Genomic DNA, 21,652 nt, shown 5'->3' with positions numbered 1-21,652 from the left:
CATCTTTCTTTGATTAGCTAGTAGAACTTGTTGTAGAATGTCTACTTGACCTTTCTTGTTACACTTTGTTAGATGATCATGTAAATGACTCATTCTATTCTTAGAATTACCATTAAACTTTCGTTTGTAATGCTGACATATTGCTTTCCACTTGTTGTTGATCTTTTCTCTCTTAAAAATACTCTCATACCGGAGATTTTAACTGTGATGGTTGCATTCGACTGATTCATCATTATCAGCCTCCGCAGCTTTGGTTTCACTTAACGAGGGAATTGTATTTCCTTTAGAACTTGGAATTGGACTTCCATAGATTGGTGACTGAGAAAAGTTACAAGCGGGAGATGTTGAAGAGATGGAATTCTTTCCTAAATTGGACATTTCCTATATGAAAAATACAAAACTAAATAGTTAAATATAAAAAAACAATTTCATAAATATTCTTATTTTTCTACATTATATCCTATTTCTATATGGACTACTTAAATCAATTATATAATTATTTTCAAGTTCAACACTTGCAGAACAGAATCAAAATCTGAAAATAAAATTTTCTCTAGCTTTACTATATTAAATTTATTTTACACCAGTGCATCAAGTCATCACTCATTGGAAATATAGTTTTATTACTCTAGGAATATAATTGCCAATAATTTTATTATTTAATTCATAGATTAATTAACTTTACATAATACATATTTTCTAATCAAAAGAATGTATCATTAATAGATGAGAAAATAGGATAAATGAAACTAAAATATAAAAAATTCAAAAAAAAAGGAAAAAGAAGAACAAGTCAAGAACAAGTGAACAACAGCAAAAAATCGTAGATGGTTTGATTTTTGCAAAATTTTTGAAGAACTTTAAAAATTAAAGAAACAATATCTTAAACTAAATAAAAAATTAAAAAAAAAAAGAAATGAAATACTACTCTTATCTAATTTACCTTGATTTTGAATATATGAAGCCTCGGAGACTTGAGTTGAAGAGACGAACATAGAGCCAGCCAAAAAGGAAAACTTTTTGTCTTTTTACTTAATTACTTGTATCGTGCAGTTTAGGCAGAAAAAATAGGAAAAAAATTAAACCCTAAATAACATAATGGCATTTTTGTAATTATCCCAGGTCGGATTGAGGCGGATGTACCCTTAACCCGATTCTAATTTTTCTTCTATCAAAATCCGGCCCGACCCAACCCAAAACTGAATTTTGAAAGAAAAAAATCTGAACATATCGGGTCATATTGGAATCTATCAGTTTCAGATTTTTTTACCATCCCTAGATCTGGATAACACCCTCATACTAGCCATTCGTTTGCTAGTGGAAAGCGGTACTAAAGTTCAATTAGGTACCCAAAGCCTCGTGAAGATATTTCCAAAACCTCAATGTAAAGCGCGAGTCTTGGTTGAAGATAATCGACGTTGACACTCCATGCAATCTCACTATCTCCTTAATATACAATCCAACCAATATTTTAAAGGTAAAATCCATGCGAACCGACAGAAAGTGAGCAGACTTGGTTAATTGATCAAAACCACTACCCAGATTGCGTCGTGCTTTCCTCGTGTCATATTTAATTCGTTTATAAAATTCATGGTCACTATATCCCACTTTCACTACGATATCTGGATAGACTAAAGTAATCCTAATAGAACATGATGTTCTACCCTAACTTGCTGACAAGCCAAACATCTAGCCATGAACTTAGTTATTTTTTTTCATTCCTGGCCACCAATACAATTGTTGAAGATCTTGATACACATTGTTTCATCCTGGGTGGACCAAAAACAGGACACATAATCATCTCTAGAAGTACAACATGTCATCATTCCTCAATTCAAAACCTGAGTCCTCACCTCAACGAGTTTGTTCAAGTTTTGCCAAAAAGTGGGTATCAGTCCTTTAAAGTTCCTTCACCTATTTAACCAACTCAGGTTCAATTTGCAAATCGGTTAACAACCCACCATCTTCGGTTAGACTAAAGTGTGCAAGGAAGACCTCAGATCACACACTATTTTCTGACTCAAGGCATCAGCCACTACATTCGTCTTACTTGGATGGTAGTCGATCACACAGTCTTAATCCTTAAGTAACTCCACCAAACGACGATGTCTTAAGTTTAGCTCCTTTTATGTGAGCAAATACTTCAAACTCTTATGGTCAGTAATGATTTAGCACTTCTCACCGAAGAGGTAGTGCCTCCAAATCTTCAAGGCACAAACACAAGTCACTAGCTCCAAGTCATGAGTAGGGTAGTTGCTTTCTTGCAGTTTCAACTGTTAGGACCATACGTAACCACTTTACCTTTTTGCATCAACACACAACCCAAATTATTCAACGAAACATCACTAAACACGGTATAATCCTTTCTTGAATTTGGATGAGTCAACACCGGTGCATGAGTAAAAATATCCTTTAACCTTTCAAAACTTTTCTGGCAATTGTTATCCAAATAAATGATACTCCCTTTTGCAGTATCTTTGTCATTGAGGCGACAATCATGGAAATCCCTTTTACGAAATGATGGTAGTAATCAGCAAGTCCTAGAAAATTGCACACCTCGGACACACTCTTTGGTGGTTCCTATTCGACTACGACTCAAATCATCTGAGGGTCAACTCAGATACCCTCGGAAGACACTATATTACCCAAGAATGATACCTCTTATAGCCAAAACTCACATATACTGAACTTGGTGTACAATTGGAATTCCCTCAAGGTCTGAAGTACAATATAGAGGTGACGATCATGCTCCTCCTCTGAACACAAATACACCAAGATGTCGTCGATGAATACCACTAGGAATTGATCTAGATATTGATGGAAGATCTTATTTATTAAATCCATGAACACGACTGGGGCATTAGTGAGACCAAAAGACATCACTAGGAACTTGTAATGTTCATATCGGGTCTTAACTGTGGTTTTTTCTATGTGGGCCTATTTAACTTTCAACTGGTAGTAACCCAACCTCTAATAAATCTTGGAAAACACTCTAGGTGCTTTAAGTTGGTCAAACAAACTATCGATTCTCGAAAGTGAGTATCGATTCTTCATGGTTAATTTATTCAATTACCAGTAGTCAATGCATAGCCTCATTGACCCATCTTTCTTTTTCACAAATAGTATTGATTCATCCCACAGTTAAATGCTTGGTCAAATAAATCCTCACTTGAGAAATTCTTAAATTTGAACTTTAAGTTCCTTCAACTCTGTTGGTCCCATGTGATAAGGAGTAATGGACAATGGGGCCGAACTTGGCTTGACTTCAATGTCAAACTCTAGTTTTCTATCAGGTGGTAAACCCGATAACTCTTCCATAAATATATCAGGAAAATCCATCACTGTACGGAGTTCATTAAGCTCTGGACCCAGAACATGAGTATCCACCACATGAGCTAAGAACACCTCACAACCAGTGCTTATCAACTTGTGGGTCTCTAAGGCTGAAACAGTTCTCGAGGTACAACTGAGCTCTTCGATATCCATCATGACTTTGGTTCCACCGTACTTACGGAGTTTGAGTTGCCTCGCTCTACATCTCAACTCGTGTCATGCACGGATAACCAATCCATCCTAAAAATTACATCAGATTGTCGGAAGGATAGCTTCATTATGTCGTTGTTAAAAGTTTATCTTTGAATCTCTACTGGGCATCTACGATGGACCTTGTCCATTATCATATCTAACCTTAATGGACTTGAAACTCAAACCTAGACTTCTAAGTCCTAAGATGGAATACCACTCTCTCAGGCAAGGTCACAACAATTATATGAATAGGTTGATCCGAGGTTTACTAAAGTAGTAACAGGCATACCAAACACAATAAAGATACTTGAGATGACATTGGTGGCCTTGCACTCATACTATGCTTGCAAAACGTACTGACAGGAGGTTTCACACCCTAAAACTATTAAGGTTTGATTATTGGATTCAAGTAAGTTAATTTAATTACTATATTTGAGTTTTTGAAATAATATGTTAATATTCAATGTTTTAAGAAAGTTTAGGGATTTGAAGCCTGATTATTCCATCACTCCTTGGCCATTAAAAAAGTTGTGATTATAGTGTTTTGAACCTCTAACCAACAATATGGTGTACCATACCTCTACCATTAGGATAGGCCACTATTCACTAATAAAATAATTAAACCCATCTTTTATATATGATTTGTATCAGACTTTGCATACAAAATATTCGAATAACCTTTACCCAAAAATATTTAAACCCCCTTCACTACTCCTCACATGGTTCAGCTCTGATCTCAGTCACCGTCCAGGGATGAGTGTCATCGTCCCCTCCATCAGAAGTGCTACCTCCTCCCGACCATAACCTCGAAGGTCATTTATCAAAACTCATAGTCGTTCTTCGTGAATCATCGATGGAAGGTTAATCTGAAAACCTTATCACCGCCACTGATTTTCATGATTTTTGACCATGTTCGACGTTTCTTCAACTCACTGTCCCCACCATTAGAATCCCAACATGAATCCGATCAAAACACAGTCAGGTCCGATGCCTCATTGTTGCTTGTTTTTTGTCGTTCGCTGTGGGTAGCTCTTTAAACTCTTTTTCAACCGTTTAACGTTATTTTGGTTGGATATTCAAGTTACTTTGAGTTGATTTTGTTGTGTGTATGCTTGTAGAGTGATTGACCATCCGAATTTGACCCCCTCATCAACCCAAACTAGTCTGAGTTAACTCGAACCGGTCTGGACCGTTGACTGTTAACCCCTAGACCGTTGTCTTGACCTGATAATTAACCAAACATGTTGTTTTTGACATTGACTTTGACCAACATTGAGCGTTGACTTTGACGAAAAAATTAATTTTTTCGAAAAGTTATATTTTATATTGTTCATCGTCATGAGTCCGAATCTAAAGTCTATTTTTCCAAATTTGAACCCAATAAGCTACTTTTAGCATTTATTTCCTGATTCAATTATTTTTCCCAATTAAGCTCCGTTTCTTACGTAAATTTGTTTGTTATGTATCCGAGATATGATGAGACATTGAATTTAAGTTTGAGATAAATTGAATGGAGTTTAATTGGTAGATTGATGTGGCTCAAAAATTGAGGTAATACTCTACTACCTTATGCACGTTTTACGATACATATTGGAAATTGACTGATGCATGATTCAAAATGTTTAGTCAAGTTAATCTCGATGAATATTCTTAAATTCATACTAAATTTGGTGAAATGATATTAAATTGGTTAAGACTCGAACTAAATATGGTATAAATTTGGTATATTGAATAAGACTCGGATGACTTACATAAGGAATTGGAAACAGATAGGAAACCATAATTTCTTATTATTTTCTTTAAAGGTTAAGTGACGAGAATACTTAGATAAGAAATTAAAAAAAAATACCACTAGGAGGTAAAATTACAAAATTACTCTTGTGAGATAAAAATGACCTGAGTTGATCCTAAAAGTGGAAATAATCCTGAAAGGCCATTCTTGTTCCATTGAATGACTAATTCACCTTCTAAATACCCGATTTATTTTGAAAAATCTTGATAATCAATTTTTAGCTTCCAAGATGGAAAATGACTTAGAATTTTAGACTATGGAATAAACTCCCGAAAACTAAATTACTAGAAATGATGCATATGACTGAATCAAAGAAAATAACCAAAATGCCCTTAAACCTAAAAAGGGTAGAAATACTCTAAACTCCAAATTAAAAAAAGTAACCTGGAGTACTGAATGACCTAAATACCCTCATAAGCTAGAATTAAGTAGTTGACTTTTATATATGTTGTATTGTCCCCAAGAGCTATTAACCATGAACCAAACATGTTGACCATTTTTTATACCATTGCAATACAGAAATATATAATATCATCAGAATACTCGTTTGTCTCCCTCAAGATTCGTTTCAAATATGATTTTCTGGTGATCAGTTCAACTAGTGCAATCAATTGTTAAGAAGAGAATATTCTAAGGATATCAATCTAAACGGATAGTAAGTATTGCAATGCTAAGTTATGTTCAATGTGATTTGACCCAGAATCTTGATAATTCAATATAAAACCTTAATACTGAAAATTATTGTTTTACCCTTATTGGGTTAAATTATCAAGAATTCTTCATGAAATAAAAATATCAAAAATATCCCTGATTGCCTGAAAAATGGAATCAAACATATTTTATTCGAATATTAAATTATTCTGATATAAAGGGTCCTAAACATTTTCCTGATGCAACTGAATTATGCATGGTCCTGAAGTATCAATTATAGATGTTTGATTAAATTCGTTAGTAATCGATCCCTTTTTAGGGACCGTGTTCCTAAAATTCGATTATTTTACATAAGTTTCATGTTTTCCTTTCCTGATAACTATCAAATGCCTCCAAAAAATATCTGAATCCTCTAGTGTGTTCCTTGTCTTCTCTATTTATCTATTTTAAATATATATCTGAATTGTCAAGTGCACATTATTGTTTTTACTGATCTGGAATTTTTTATTGTTTGATACCTATTCTCTGGATTATAATTATTGTAAATTGTTTGATTTATGATCTCCTGATTTTATCAGTACTATGTGAAATTGTTTTATTGGGGTATTATCTGGGTAAGTGTCTGGAGACTCTGAGGTTCAACTAGCTAGTAATTCCTTTTTGTTATGATCTTCCATATTGGACTACTAGATCTTAGGGGTCTAAGGTAAGTCCTCATGGATACATGTTATGGGGATTTGCATTTAGTGTACGATTGGAGGGTGACTATGCGTTTTAAATAAAAACTTAATCTTTGATTTCTATTTTCTGATATATAATATATCTAGCTCTCGATCTCATATATTATTGATTACTATTAAACTGATTTATATGAGGGTATTAATTGGGTAGGCATCTGGAGACTCTGAGGTTCAGCTAGTTGGTAATTCCTTTCTGTTTGGACTATTCATATTGGACTCTTAGATCCTAGGGGTCTAGGGTAAGTCCTTATCGATTCCTGTTATGGGGAATTTCATATGGAGTGTTCGGGTGGAGGGTATTATAGTGGTTTTAAAAATATGTTTTCTGAAATAAACTACTACTATTTTTTAAACTATTTTATGTTTTATGGGAACACACTAGACATCTATTTTCAGTCTCCTAAACTTGGTTTGAACTATAGGCTTACTGCCTGTTACCTGAAGAAATATCAGTAGAACCTCAGCTTATCACGAAAACATGTAGTTGCCAAAATCAATAGGGAAATATAATGATTTGCCATTTATATGCATGTCCTTCAGCATCATCTGGTAGTTTTGTATTACTGAGCTTTCCTAAAGCTCACTCTGTTATTGATCATTTCAGGTTAAAAGAATTGATCTTGTGCAATATCTACATCAGATTGGGAGTTCCTTCGATGTTGTTTGCAGAGTACGATACAAGTATAATTAGGGGCATGTAGGTCATATTTTGTCTGTATATGAGAGTCAGTGATTTGTTTCGTTATATATTGTGTTACTGAATTTTATTTTAACGCTTGAATGTCTTCTGAATTTTTGTAATTATTCTGACATAATTTTACGATTTTAAATTGTGTTTGGTAAAATTTTAATTTCCCGGGTTTTCAATGTGAGTTGCTCTGGTGGCCCTAATATGATACCTCAGATCAGATCAGACCAACCACATCGGTCGGGGGGCGTTCTAGGAGGCACGGCTACGGATCTAGCGGTGCCTCTGTTTTATCGTCTCATCCTCGTTGCGCTCGTCGAGTTAACGGTGGTCGGACTGGTCTTCACCGACGTTTGGGTAATGTTCTGGTGGTTGTTACCGTTGGATTCGATTTCATGACCTTGCATGCGGTGTTGAGGAGTACGGATGATTTGGTAATGGATTATTTACTCACCGTATGGGCACGTGCTTGCTGGTGAAGATGAGGAGCTCGATAGTCCCAGAGGGGATTATTCTGGTATTTGATCATTTGGGTTTTTTCTTTAGATTAAACATAGTACATTTGCAAAATTGTTTAACGTAGTATAATTGTTGACAATGAAAAACCATCAGAAATTATCAAAAAAAAATTCATTTTCCACTACAATCTATTGCATGTTTTCAATGTTCTTGAGCTGTTATTTTCTAAAAATTAGTTTGAATGAAAGTTGTTGCTATTGTTTTAGTTGAATTTGGAAAGCCTCATTGTGAAAATTGTAGTATAAGGATTGACATTAATAGCAAAATCAATGCAGTGATAGGAACAAATTAACAATGTTAGGGTCATTATTTGGCAGTCATTGTTGATATGCTACCATAATGAATGTCCGAAAGTTATTCTCGATCACAATTTAAATCCCTATGGCTAATAAGAAAGGGTGCTATGAAGCTTTGCTGAAAGTGGAGAATTGGGTGCAAACCACAAAATGAGGATGTTATTGCATTTGTAAAGTTGTGAAAGGTGAATCTTTCAAGCATCATTTTTGTTTCAAAATGTTAATATCGCAAGTCTAGTCTGATTTGTTTTGATAGATGTTGTAGAAATAGAGAGTGGAAAGATCGGGATGAGTATGTAGAGTGGTTGTTGCACTATATTCATGAGTTTGTCGTTTGGTTTAGGATACTGGTTTTTGTGCCTATTGGTCATCGCGAAGAGAGGGGTGGAGAGGCCACCAAAGAGAGCTGCGACGGAATCGAGGGGCAAGAGAGGGAGGGAAAACGTGGATAATGAGGTGGTGAGATTGGGAGGTAGTGGAAAGGTTAGGAAATGAGGTGAAAGGTAATTGAGAATGTTGTATAATGTATATATTATCATAGTAAAATACTATGCCATGGACTCTATTATTTTGAGGAGGAAGAAAAAGAAGAAGATATTCACATGCCAACTCACCCACGTGGTTTTTTTTTATTGTTTTATTATTTTTTAATTGCCAACTCATACTTCTGTTAATGGGTTAACGGAAGTTAACGACTGAGGGACCTGAACCGAATGGATCGATAAGCGACCAAGTGTATTTAATTAAAAAAACAAATGACCAAAGTCGATCAAATCGAAAACAAAGGGGACTACTGGCATAGTTTACCCATAAAATATTTGAGGGGCGGGGTCTCCTTCTGCCTTGTGTCAATCCTTATACTTGTCCCATTTGCCTAATCATGCTACCAATATCTATAAGCGAAACTAAGAATTTATTATAATGGACGCTAAAATATTTTTTTATTTTTTATATATAAAATTTTTTAGGGGTCCGATAAAAATTTTATTTATTTTTTAAAAGTATATTTTTATATTAATTAATAATTAAAAATATAATTGATGGGGCCAAGACTCCCCTTACCCCACCTTGGTTTAAGCCAAATCATTTAAATTCTCAACAAGAATTAACAAACGTAAAAGTAAAAAAATCATGCTGATAATATATATATATATATATATATATATATATATATATATATATATATATATATATATATATATATATGAATAAGATTATAATATATTTGTTTTTTTTCTTTACACTTCCAAAGTTTTGCTTTGGCTGATCTAGATTGATCAGGGTCGCACACATGATTTTGGTGGGTGAATTTTCTAATGGAGATTTTCTGCTTACACAGAAACTTGAACATGAGACTTTCTTTAAGTGATATCATGGTTGGTAAAATATTTGTTTATTATATAATAAAAGTTCATTTATTATTTCAAATTAAAAAGCCTTTTTATTTATAAGAAACTAACCTTAAAATGTAAGTGTATAAAAGTGAGAAATTACAATTCCCATCATTAGATCTCACACATTAGTAAACATTTTCAATTTCAATTCCCATCATTAGATCTCATGTCACCTCTAATATTGTAATTTACTTAATGTTATAATTTTAATTAAAGTTAAAAATATGAATTATAATACTAATTAATATGTGTTAGTTAGAAAAATTGAGTTGATATTTATTAAGAGTGAGGTCGATTCAGTTTAACTATATTTATTAGATTTTTTTTCAATTCTACTTGATTCTCACATTTTATATTAATTCTATGTTTTAAATATTTTATTTTATTTTGATAAAATAATTTAATTTTATGATTTTCAATATTATTTTATAAAGTTTTGAAGTTCTTTCCATATTTTACCTCATTCATAAATTCAAATTAGAATAAATAAACAAATATTATAGTTCAAATTATTTATAACATTAATTAAATTATAGAAAAAGTTTAATTCACCCTTAAATTTTTTATTCAAAACAATAATGTAATAAATCCTTTTGTTGGACATAGTGATTGTGCATTAAATCTTTAAGTTCATGATCCTAAATTTGATTCTCATTTTTATCTCATTTTATTATTAACTAAATGATGACATAAATTACGGTTTTAATGATAATATTATGGTGTTAATTTAATAAAATAATGATATGCGACATGTTGTTAAGAGATTTAATGATAGTGGCTGACATTGGAATTTTTTCTAATAGAGGTGACTAGATTGATAACATCCTAAAATTAGGTAACTCAATTGAAAGGGGTTTTTTTAATAATAAAGATCCAAAAATTGAGTAGCCATTTTTGAATTATACCTTTACTTTATTATAAAAATATACATATGTGTTGGGAATACTGGTGTTTCCTGCTTGGTGAAGTTAAGATAGTCACTTAGAGATTAAATGATAGTAAAGAGAGTACAAGAATATAATTCTTCAATTTGGAGAGAATAGTAGGATATAAGGATATGTTTACAAAATTTGACTCACACTTGGTAACTCACTCAAGCTTGAGGATAAAGACTTCTCAAGCTATCTCTCTTTTCTCTCAAAGAGGCTCTCTAACTCTCTAGTTTCTCACTCTAAGAAGTGGAATCTCTTAGTGTTTTTGGATTTTGGATAGTAAAGAATGAAGTTGCTCACCCCTATTTATACTACTCTACCTCCACAATGAATGGTGAATATTACTTACATCCAAGGGTGGAGGTTAATTATCTAGAATGCTCCACAACTCTAAGAAGCTCTACACTCTTTCACTCGCTTCCATATTATTCCATACTCTTCCATAAGGTTCCACATATCTCTAGATGATTCCACACTCTTCCAAAAGCTTCTAGAGAGTTCACTTCTCTAGAGTTCTCCGAAATGTTCTAGAAAATTTTATACTTCTCCATAAAGCTCTAGAATTTTCTAGAATCTCTCCAATTAAGGAGGGATCCAACAATATGGTAAAAGGAAAAGTTTCGATTATTAAAGATAGACTCAAATGAAAATAGAATTTGTTCAAAGTATACTAAAAAATATTTTTTAAAATAATTTAAAATTTAATTGTATGATATAATTATTAAAAACATTTATTTTAAATAGACGAAATATTTATTTTAAATACTTTAAAAATATAAAAATGATATAAACAACTATAAATAATAATTTTATTTATGAAAAAAAAGATAAACTTTATAAATTTCTGATTTTGGAAAGTACTTTTTTAACCTAAATTACTTTTAATTCTGAAAGTTAAATTGGAAAACAATTTTATTGAATTGAAAAGCCCAAAGTTTTCAAACTTGGATTCATATGTCAAACACCGAAAGATTACGAACCAATCATATTAATATTTTTAACAATAATATTTCTTATAGACCATATATCTTATCATATTTTTATTGTTGTTAACATGTACAACACAATGAACACAAATAACAGAAGCAAGATCTGCTACTATAATATAGATTCCGCTAATCAAAGACAAAACTCTTGAATTACAGAAGAATCCAATTTGACAGTATAAAATGACCTGGAATGGATAATGCATTTGACCTGTTCGATATTGTTACGCAGATAAAACATTGTTTTGTTTTGGTATTCAAATTAAAGCTTTTTGGTTACGTGCTGGTTTCCTTTCTCATCCCTCCAGGTCCCATCTCTCTCGAGTTGTCGCCGCTGGATGTTCCGTACTCGCTGCTCGCGAATTCTTGGCTGCCAAGTGCCAATTGTCTGAACCTCTGCATGTCAGCATTGTATAAACTGCTGTTGTACTCTCCACTGGCTCCAAAAATTGTACTTTGCCCTGGCTTTGTTCCCTCATTCAGGCTATCCAGGGACGAGTCTCCTTCCAGTATACGCGCTATCTGCTTTCCATAGTCATTTTTTTATCATCCAAACAAACCATTGTAACAAACCAGGTCATTGATCATTGCAAACCTGGCTCATTTTCGGGCGCTTTCTCGCCGAATGTCGGATGCTTGCAGCAGCACAGGCTATCATGCGTTGCATTTCGTTATGGTTGTAGTTCTTCTCCAACCGCGGATCAACCAGCTCATTAAAGTTGCCATCTTCTAGTGCACGAGCCAAAAGTGGTCGAGCCTGTCCATAAACTACATCAATTAGTATGGAATTCAATATACTCCACGTTGGTAAATTATAGTGATAAGATCTGATAACGTTTTGTGATTAATGCATCAGAGAATATGTAGAGAAACAGATACGGACCCAATCTACTAAGCTGTCGTCCATTGTAACGTCAATTGGTTGCTTTCCAGTTATGAGTTCTAAGAGCATGACCCCAAATGAGAAAACATCGGATCTATCTGTTAACTTGCCACTCGAGGCATACTCCGGAGCCAAGTACCTATATTCGATCAAAAGAAATCAAAGCCTTTAGCACTTTTATGACATGATGCATGAATCAATCTTCTCCTTAAACACACTAATTCATAAGATAGCTCTTCATTTCTGCTTATAGATTCCATCCCTACCCGAATGTTCCCATCACCCTTGTCGAGACATGAGTGTAGTTATCAGATGACAACTTAGCCAATCCAAAATCAGCAACCTATCAAATAGGCTATAAGTTAGTTTCACTAAAAACATTATCACTGGATACTTGAATTTCAATGGTGTATAGCAGACACTGGTTTAATTGTAAAAGAAGATACCATGGCGTCAAAGTTGTTATCAAGCAGAATATTAGCCGCTTTGATATCGCGATGAATTATGCGAGGATGGCCTGCATTCATAATTCAATAAGGAAATGAAAACCTTGGAGAATAATGGAGTGGCAGAGAGATAAGAAAAGGAGACAAGGAACTCCTTAGTCCTTACAATCTTCATGCAGATAAGCAAGCCCTTTAGCTGATCCTAATGCAATACGAAGTCTAGTGGGAAAATCCATGACAGGATGATCCTTTCCTGCAATGAGAAGTTCGTAATGATTTTAGGCCTCAAGAATTTAAAGACAAAAAGCATTTATGTCAGTGATGGCCAACATATTCTTGTCGGTTTTGGTACAGATCGAATGTTCATCCGTTTCCTTTATGGTCTGGTAATGCTAATTTGTGACAGCGATGGCCAATGGTGCAAGGCTTCAAGCTTTAATGTTTCCTTGTGCAAATACCAACAGGAAAAAGGATAAGGAATAGTTTACCATGGAGATGATATTCCAAGGTTTTATTTGGAACAAAATCATACACCAACATTCGCTGCCCACCGGCAATGCAATATCCAACTAGTGACACAAGATAGCGATGGTGAACACGGCTAATTATTTCAACTTCAGCTTGGAATTCTCTCTCTCCTTGTCCACTACCGGTTTTTAAAGTCTTAATCGCAACCTCCTTTCCGTTGGGTAAGACGCCTTTATACACGAATCCAAACCCACCTTGACCAATCAGAGTGGCCTGAGAAAATCCATTTGTAGCAGCAAGCAGCTCCTCATAAGTGAAAGTGCTCTTATTGAATCCAAGAGCCATAGTTGGTGACAGAGGTGGAAAAGGAGGAGGATGGTGTGGGCCGGAGAACTGGGAGCTTGCTTCACTGTTATAAAACGGTGGTTGCATACCCCTGCCGCCGCCCATGCCACCACCACCTCCTGACGGTGGGGGTACATGTACAGCATGCTCTGGCACTTTCCCACTATGAACCCACGGAGAATTCTGATGGTTGTTATGGTCTTTACCACCAGCTTTAAAACATACAATATAAAAGATTTATCATCAGTTCCCAAATCATAAATTTTATATCAAAACAAGATGCATACAAGATTCAACAGAATATATCATGCATATTGATTTTATACTCTTCATTGGATTTATAAAGGTGGCAAGTAGCTTTCGTTTCCATATTTCCATACCTTTAGATTCATCATAGTACATCACTTTGGATATCTTCCTCCTCTTCCGGCAGCAATATATTATACAGATGATCATAGAAAGGAGCACCAATCCTACAAACACAGCTGCTATTATAATAATTTCTATGTCTATGTCGTTTTCGGATGAATTTGAGGATGGTGTTTTGCCAGAAGAACCAACTTGCTTGTTGCCATTAGTTTTGTGAGAATTAGAAGAATGTGGAGGGGAATGAGTGTTGCCACTTTTCTTCTTTGCAGGAGGAGGAGGATAGGATTGACTACCTTGACTGTCTTTTTTGCGACCAGATGATTTTTCTGGTGGCGGAGACGATGATTGTGATTGTGATGGTGATGGTGAGTTTTTGGATGGTGAAGAGATGTCTTTTGATGAATTTGATCCTGATGGAGCAGGTGGGGATTCTTCAGAAGGAGATTCCTTAGGGGATGGTGCCATTTTTGCATTAGTCTACAAAGCTTTCCAGCCAAGAAACTCCACCCACTCCCTGATTTTGCCTGGCTCAAACAACCGAAGAACCCTGCTCAAATTCCCAAGGTTAAAATGGCAGAAAAATGTTGATCAAACACAGGATTTTGGAACACAAACTACATGTTAAAGCTTCATCGAATTTGTAACACAAACTACTGAAGATCTGATATTATGGTCGTACATTCTTCTTAACAAACACGAACTACATGTTAAAGTGTTGATATTCTATGATGAAACCGTTCATTTGATCTTACTACATTACAACAATTTTTTTATGAATGTCTGTACATGAAGAGGAAAAAACAGAAATCAAAAGAGGAGAGAAAAGAGGTACCTGAATGAAGAAGAAATAAGGGTTCTCAAAGGGAAGGGATAGAAAATGTGGGTAAATTTGCCATAACTCTGGAAAGGGGACCCTGCCTTGCCTCCCATCGGTGGCTTCCTACAAAGCAGGAATTTTGGCTCTCTTTTTCTCTTTTATTTATTTATCTATTCTCTCTCAACCTCTTGTTGTCTGGCTGACACCCTTGATTCGTTTTTGTTGGTTATTTCTTTTTTAGTTTGTTTTTACTATTTCTTGGTATTGCCAGCCCTTTTTTGTTCGTTTTTAGGCTCAAACAGTATAGATTATCAACTTCAGCTGCAAAAACTCCTAAATCTGCGTTTATTTCAACACTTGTAACAAAAACAAAACACATAATAGAAGGATTCTAAGATTGTATCACCTAATTGAACCAAGTCGTTTTATTAGAAATAGTCTTTTGATGAAAAATTAATTTCCATGGGATTCAAACCAAAGCCCTTCATGATCAAATGCCAAACACCCAACCACCAAGCTAACTTAAGAACCTGTTATATTTGTAACAAAACTAATATATATGTTTAATAGTCGTTCTATACTTTCTTCTTCTTATCGATTCAAATCCATAGTTTTAGTGATGCCAACCAACTTTTCGACGAAATTCCAAGCTAAGTAAAATTAAATATTTTAATATCATGAAGTCCAAGTTTGCTGGTAAAGAAACAATCCTGCAGTCCAGATTATACTTCTTGATATACGAAAGCAAAATAAAAATTGTACAACAATAAAGCAATAGTTGCTTGGACAATTTTAACTTTCCTACAAACTCAATTTGACTTACAAATGAAAGATGTGAAATTTCATTACTTCACCTTTTCTGCAAAGCAAAATAATTAAGAGACGCCAAAATCGACAAGTGTGATCAGCTAAAATGCACGAAGGCATGTGGCTTAGAGGTTCTTGAGCGAAAATATTATCTAGCTATTCAAATGCAAAGAAGCACACGTGCTTTATTAGATAGAATTTTGCAGTATTAAATAGAATGATTAGTCAAAACACTGAAGCTATGGATTTTAATGAGCTTGGCATTTCGTCCATCAGTTGGTTGGCATCACTGAAGCTATGGATTTGAATTGATAAGGAAGATGAAAGTAACGACTATTAAACATATATATTAGGTTTGTTAAAAAAATAACAATTTTTTAAGTTAGCTTGGCGGTTGGTTGTTTGGCATTTATTTATGAAGAGCTTTGGTTCAAATCCCATGAAAATCAATTTTTCATCAAAAGACTATGATAAAACGTCATCTTGAGGTTTTTGAGTATCAAAACAGTTTCGTCAAAACGACGTCGTTTTGATGAGGGAGCTAAATCATCACCATCACGACGTAGAGTTGTCATATTATCGTGTCGTTAATGGAATAACAGCGGAATGACATAATTGCAGTCAAACATAAACGCCAATGTTAAAATTGACATAATTAAAACGTCAGTGGTATAAACGAGACCGACCCTAAAGGTGAGTGATATTAAAGTAGTTAATAAAAGAATTGTTTCTGTTGGTGTACAGATTTGCATGTACTAAGAAGCAAGTTATGACGGCTACGATAAAACGAAATCCATGTGAAGCCGGTAAGGGTGTCCATACTTGGTTTTAACTGAATTAACTAATGAAATTAAAAAAAATGGTTAATTTTAGATTCATTCGTTATCGATTAATTTTATTTAAAATTAGTTAATTATCCAATTAATTAAAATATTAGATATTTAATATATTATATATTATTTGTATATTACTTAGGCTTAAGGGTGATCGAACTTTGGTTTTAATTGAATTAACCGACCAAAATAATCGAATTAATCAAGAATGTTAAATATTTGATATATTGTTTATAAATTTCAGTTAATTCAATTAACTGAATGAATTAACCAACCTTTGTTCGATTCGGTAAAAAGTTTTTGAAAAAATTTAGTTCGATTAACGGTTAAAAAGTAAAAAAAATCAATTAATGAATTTTGGTTAGTTCGGTTCAGTCGATTATAATCAAATCGACTGATTGAACACACCTAAAAGTCAGTGAACTTGCTAAAGAGTAAGAACATATTGATAACTGATTTTAGGATAAACTATACAAATGATCACTTATATTTGAGTAATTTTCTGTTTTCTCCATTGAAATTTTAAAAATAACAGATCGGTCACTAACATTATTGATTTGTAATAATTCGGTCACTTGAAGTTAATACTTGTTAGTGTAGGTGACAAAAAACTGATGTGACACGTTAACCACTGACATGATACTATTTGACCACAAGAGAATCATTTTGACAAATGTTTTCCTTTCATCTCCACATTTCTTTTATTTTTTATTTATACTATTTACTCATTTCAAACTCTTCAAACCCATCTCTACTTCTTTTCTAGTGTATTTTTCATCTATTCTTTTGTGTCTAGTTTAAGGATTAAGGATTAATTTGAAAGAAAAAAAGAATAAGGAAAATGTCAGCTATTTTTCATAAGGTATTTTCTAATCCACTAGAAGAGTTGAACAATTAGGGTTGAGCAATGAAATCGAAAAAACTGAAAAAATCGATTCGAATCGGATTATTCAATTTTGTTTGGTTCGGTTTGGGTTTTTCAATTTACAGTTCAATTTAAAAAAATATCCTATTCGGTTCGATTTCGATTTTTTCATATGGAAACCGTATGAACCGAATTGAAAAATGAAAGAAAATAAGTATTCAAAACACATTCATTTTGAATTTATTATAAGATAAATTTAAATAAATAAATTATTAAAACTAATAATATTTTTTTATAAATTTAAATTTATATATTTGCACTCGATTTAAGCTTTAAATTTCTTTTTTTAGGTTGAATTTGAAAAATAATGAACAATCAACAATCGTCAAACCGAACCGAAAACCTTGGTTTTTATACCATTCGGTTTCGGTTTTGGTTTCAGTTTCTATTTTTAAAAATTGACAAAGGGCGGTTCTGTAAAAATCGAACCAAACCGAATACACCTCTATGAACGGTCTAACTTCTCAGGAATCTTCAGAGATGCCTAAAAAGTCTGAATAAACTTTAAATGAATTCATTTCTCATCGCCTTTACAATATTTTCTCCATGAGCTTTGGCAACGTCGTTGTCTTGGCTTATGTTCGCCGCCATGAAAGTCAACCTTCAATCAATTAGAGCTAATAAGTTTTTTGTGAGAAATAACTCAAATAATTCACACGAGGTATTCGATTCTCCCTGCTATGGTGTCTTGTCTCTCTTTACACTTTTACCCTTTCTGTTTTCCTATGATTTACTCTATTCGTATTCCCTGCATCATACTAGATCGATGCATAATCTCACGTCATTTTATCTCATGTTCTCCAAGCTATTCATCATCAACTACTTATAAATATCAAAGCCAAGCTATTTGTTTACAAATTTAAAACCAAAAGTTGCATACATGCTTTAAAATATAGAGTATGTAACACATTGGACTAAAGTACCACATTGGACTAAAGAATGTAACACCCTAAACCCGATTAGGCCTAAAGTGCCACATTGGACTGCCAAGGCAACCCGTGAATTTCGAAATATGTTTGTTTCCTTTTAAAACATACTCAATGGTATCATACAACGTATAAAACAATTATTAAAACATTTTACAAATCAGAACTCCATGACACATAATTTAAAATCAAAATAATACATCTTTATGTTTATAACTTAAGTACATAAGTAAGGTTCTATGAATACACATGCCTACTAAAGCTACAGTACAATACTCTAAAGGAGATGCTGAAAGTCTTGTTGCAATGGTGTTCTACGAACTACTCAAGCTACTGACCTGCCAACGGAAAACATTCGAAGGTTGAGCTTACAAAGCCCATCATTATAATCGCTAATCTAGAGCAACATTAAGAGTTTCATAAACATAAGCGTGCTAAAGAATAGTTACTAAGGAGTAGGCACATACATGATCTTAATCAAGTGCTACTTACTTAAGGCTTAACTGATTTGTCACTGAAATAAGGTCTCACGCTTCCATTAGTCTTATGCTAAGGGTATTTCTATGAGCACACCACTAAAAGAGGTCTCTAATCCTAATGATTGACTGCTATGCATTATATGAATGCAATTATGACACAACTATGCATGTCCTGATCAATGTAAAACTGACTCTGTGGTGTATTATCTAAATGAAACATTGGCTTTGCTATGCTAGTATATGATATTACACATCATCAGACACTAGCCTACTGAGAGGGGTACCAGTATCACATAACGTCTCTAAGGTCCCTCTAAGCTGCTAGATGATCTTCTAATATCACATAGTATAAGGTAGACCATCAAGAAAGAATCCCAGTATCACCCAAAATTGAATATTCCTAATCAACTGAAGCGTTGGCTTGGTATCACACGGCATCAAGCTAAGCTTTTCTGAACTGAGGTACGAGTTTGATGCAACTACATATGTATGTCTAAGTCCTAAAGGCCATATAATACTGACGTTGCTAATTCACTCCTCGCGAGTGTTCGGGCCTCGAGCCTGTATAGCTCCTGAATTGCTCACGCACTGACAATGCCCCACTAAGGCAACTAAGGTAACCTGATATACCCTAGAATAGCTGGACTCAGTAAAGAGAGGTTATCCTCTCACTAGATGTTACCTTTCTCGATCTCTACCTAGAATGTTACGCAAATGATTATTAGTCTGTTACTATTATTATTTAATATGTTGTCCTCGTTCTGGTCACTCGCTACTTAGGGTTATTTTAATCATTCTCTGTCTATAGCGAGGTTTCTTTGCATTCTTGAGGTTTTACAATGATTTTTATGGTTGTTGCCCGTTAGCTGAACCAACTGCTAGCTCAATACCTGACTTGGGTTCAACACTGGGTAGCGACACTTTGATCGCCCTCATTGAACTTCCTTTCAAAACCCTTAGAATTAAAAGGATGGCTTACACCTCCTAGGTTCACTGACGTTCTCGAAGCCCACGCTTTTCGCTATTTCTGAATATGAATTGCTCATTGTATCGTAGTTCAGTATATTTCCTTGCAATGATCCTCGTTCTCAACTATTTGTATATGTACTCAACTGAAGATACTTGGGTATAGTACGCTTAATATGGTTGCATCAATTGTAATCCACCTTTAAACACCTTCCTTAATATTATTTCTAGTGTTTTACGCATATTCGATCCCATTTATGGTCATGTTATAGGTTTAGGGCCTCACAAGCAACATTTTAGGCCATTTTGGACATTTTGGATTAAAACCACTTTAGGGGGTTTCAAAACCTCTGCTACAGATTTACATTCTAGACAAGGGGTTTTGAAACCAGCTCAGGGGTTTCAAAACCTCTGTTGAAGATTTTTCTAACGAGAAAGCACTTTAAATCACTCTAAAAATTCCCCTAAGGTCTCCAAATGTTTGTTAAAGCTTATGGAAGTTATTTAGGATCACTAGCACTATAAAAACTCTAGCTTTTTAACAAAAAATCATCCATGGTAAGAATCAAAGATAAACCTTAATATACTCAAATCTTTAACAAGCATTATAGTTTATAGAAATTATAGCACCGTAAAGGATTAGAAATACACTACCTTAGTTAAAGGATCCCGAAATGAAGCTCTTTTAGCTAGCAAACACCCTCTACCAAATCTTGGATGTAAAACCCCTAATTATCTTGAAACCAAAGAATCAAAACCTTTAAATCATTGAAATAATGTTGCAGGAGGGATTATAAATGAAATTAAAGCTTAAAAGAAATATGAAATGGCTCAAGGGACTTACCTTTAACTTATGGAAGTTAGAGAGGAGGAAGAGAAGAAAATGAGAAGGAAAAAAGAAATAAAGAAAAGAAGAAGATAAAGAGAAATATACAACCTTCATCTTTTTAAAACTGGAAAAATTAAACTTTTGGTCCTTCTCACCTTTTTATTAAAAAAATATCATTTTTATGTCTAATTGGGTATAAACCGACCCAATTAAGGTCAACTCGGACCAACGACTTAAAATATGAAATTCACGAGTCCACTTACCTCTCGGGTAAACCCGAAACTACTAACCTAGATTTTGGGGTGTTATAAAGTAAAATAGTTATTATCATTCATTGTATTCTTTATTAATAACTAACATGTGACTGGTAGATTTGGTTGTTAGTGAACGAATGGAAAAGATTGAAGTTGAAGGTGAAAGGTTGAAGGAATCCGGTTCTAAATGAATCTTTCTCTCTATGTAACACCCCAAATATCGATCTAGTAATTTTGTGTTGACCCAAGAATTTATTTAATAGATTTATTATAGTATGTAGGTCCACTAGTTTGAAATTGAGTTTAATCGAGTATGCAATTAGCCTTGTAGAAGATAAAAAGGGATTTTAAAGCTTGGAATAAAACTAGAGGGACCTAAGGGGTAATTTCCCCATTGGGGAAAATATGAATGATTTGGGGAGGATTTTATTCTTCTTGGCGTGGCCTTTCTGGGCAAGGTAACAGACCATATTTTCTTCTCACATCTTCCCAAAATTTTCTTTTTTTTTTCTTCTTATTCCATTCTTTTTTATTATCCCAAGTTAGAGAACTTGTATGAAAAGCTTCATATTTCTTCTTCATCAACACCCATCCAAAATCTAGAGGTGAGATTCATGATATAGAGTTCTTGAGCTTCATGAAAACCTCACCATCCCCATTAATAGTTTTCTCTAGCTCTCATGGAGTTTTGGGAGGGTTTGAACCCTAAAGACTTTCTCCCTTGATTTCCATTAATTTTTTCACATGGTTTAGCTTTCGTTGAACAACTATTATTCTTATTT

General features: G+C 33.9%; 1 protein-coding gene across 1 annotated transcript; it reads right to left on the bottom strand.

Moving 5' to 3' along the window:
* Positions 1-11,789: 11,789 nt before the first annotated feature.
* LOC120139263 (proline-rich receptor-like protein kinase PERK4) lies at positions 11,790-14,687 on the bottom strand. The gene is made up of 8 exons (XM_039154555.1): positions 14,046-14,687; positions 13,341-13,877; positions 13,019-13,105; positions 12,853-12,923; positions 12,673-12,749; positions 12,407-12,545; positions 12,119-12,280; positions 11,790-12,045 (listed from the first exon to the last, which is right to left on the bottom strand). Exons 1-8 carry the CDS (start codon positions 14,497-14,499, stop codon positions 11,800-11,802), a joined length of 1,773 nt encoding a protein of 590 aa, XP_039010486.1. The 5' UTR covers positions 14,500-14,687; the 3' UTR covers positions 11,790-11,799.
* Positions 14,688-21,652: the final 6,965 nt, after the last annotated feature.

This window comes from Hibiscus syriacus, unplaced genomic scaffold (assembly GCF_006381635.1).
Source record: "Hibiscus syriacus cultivar Baekdansim isolate YM2019G1 unplaced genomic scaffold, ASM638163v2 tig00110733_pilon, whole genome shotgun sequence".
Taxonomy (NCBI): Eukaryota; Viridiplantae; Streptophyta; class Magnoliopsida; order Malvales; family Malvaceae; genus Hibiscus; species Hibiscus syriacus.
Note: the sequence above shows the minus strand (reverse complement) of the source record. Positions and strands in the feature narration are given on the sequence as shown.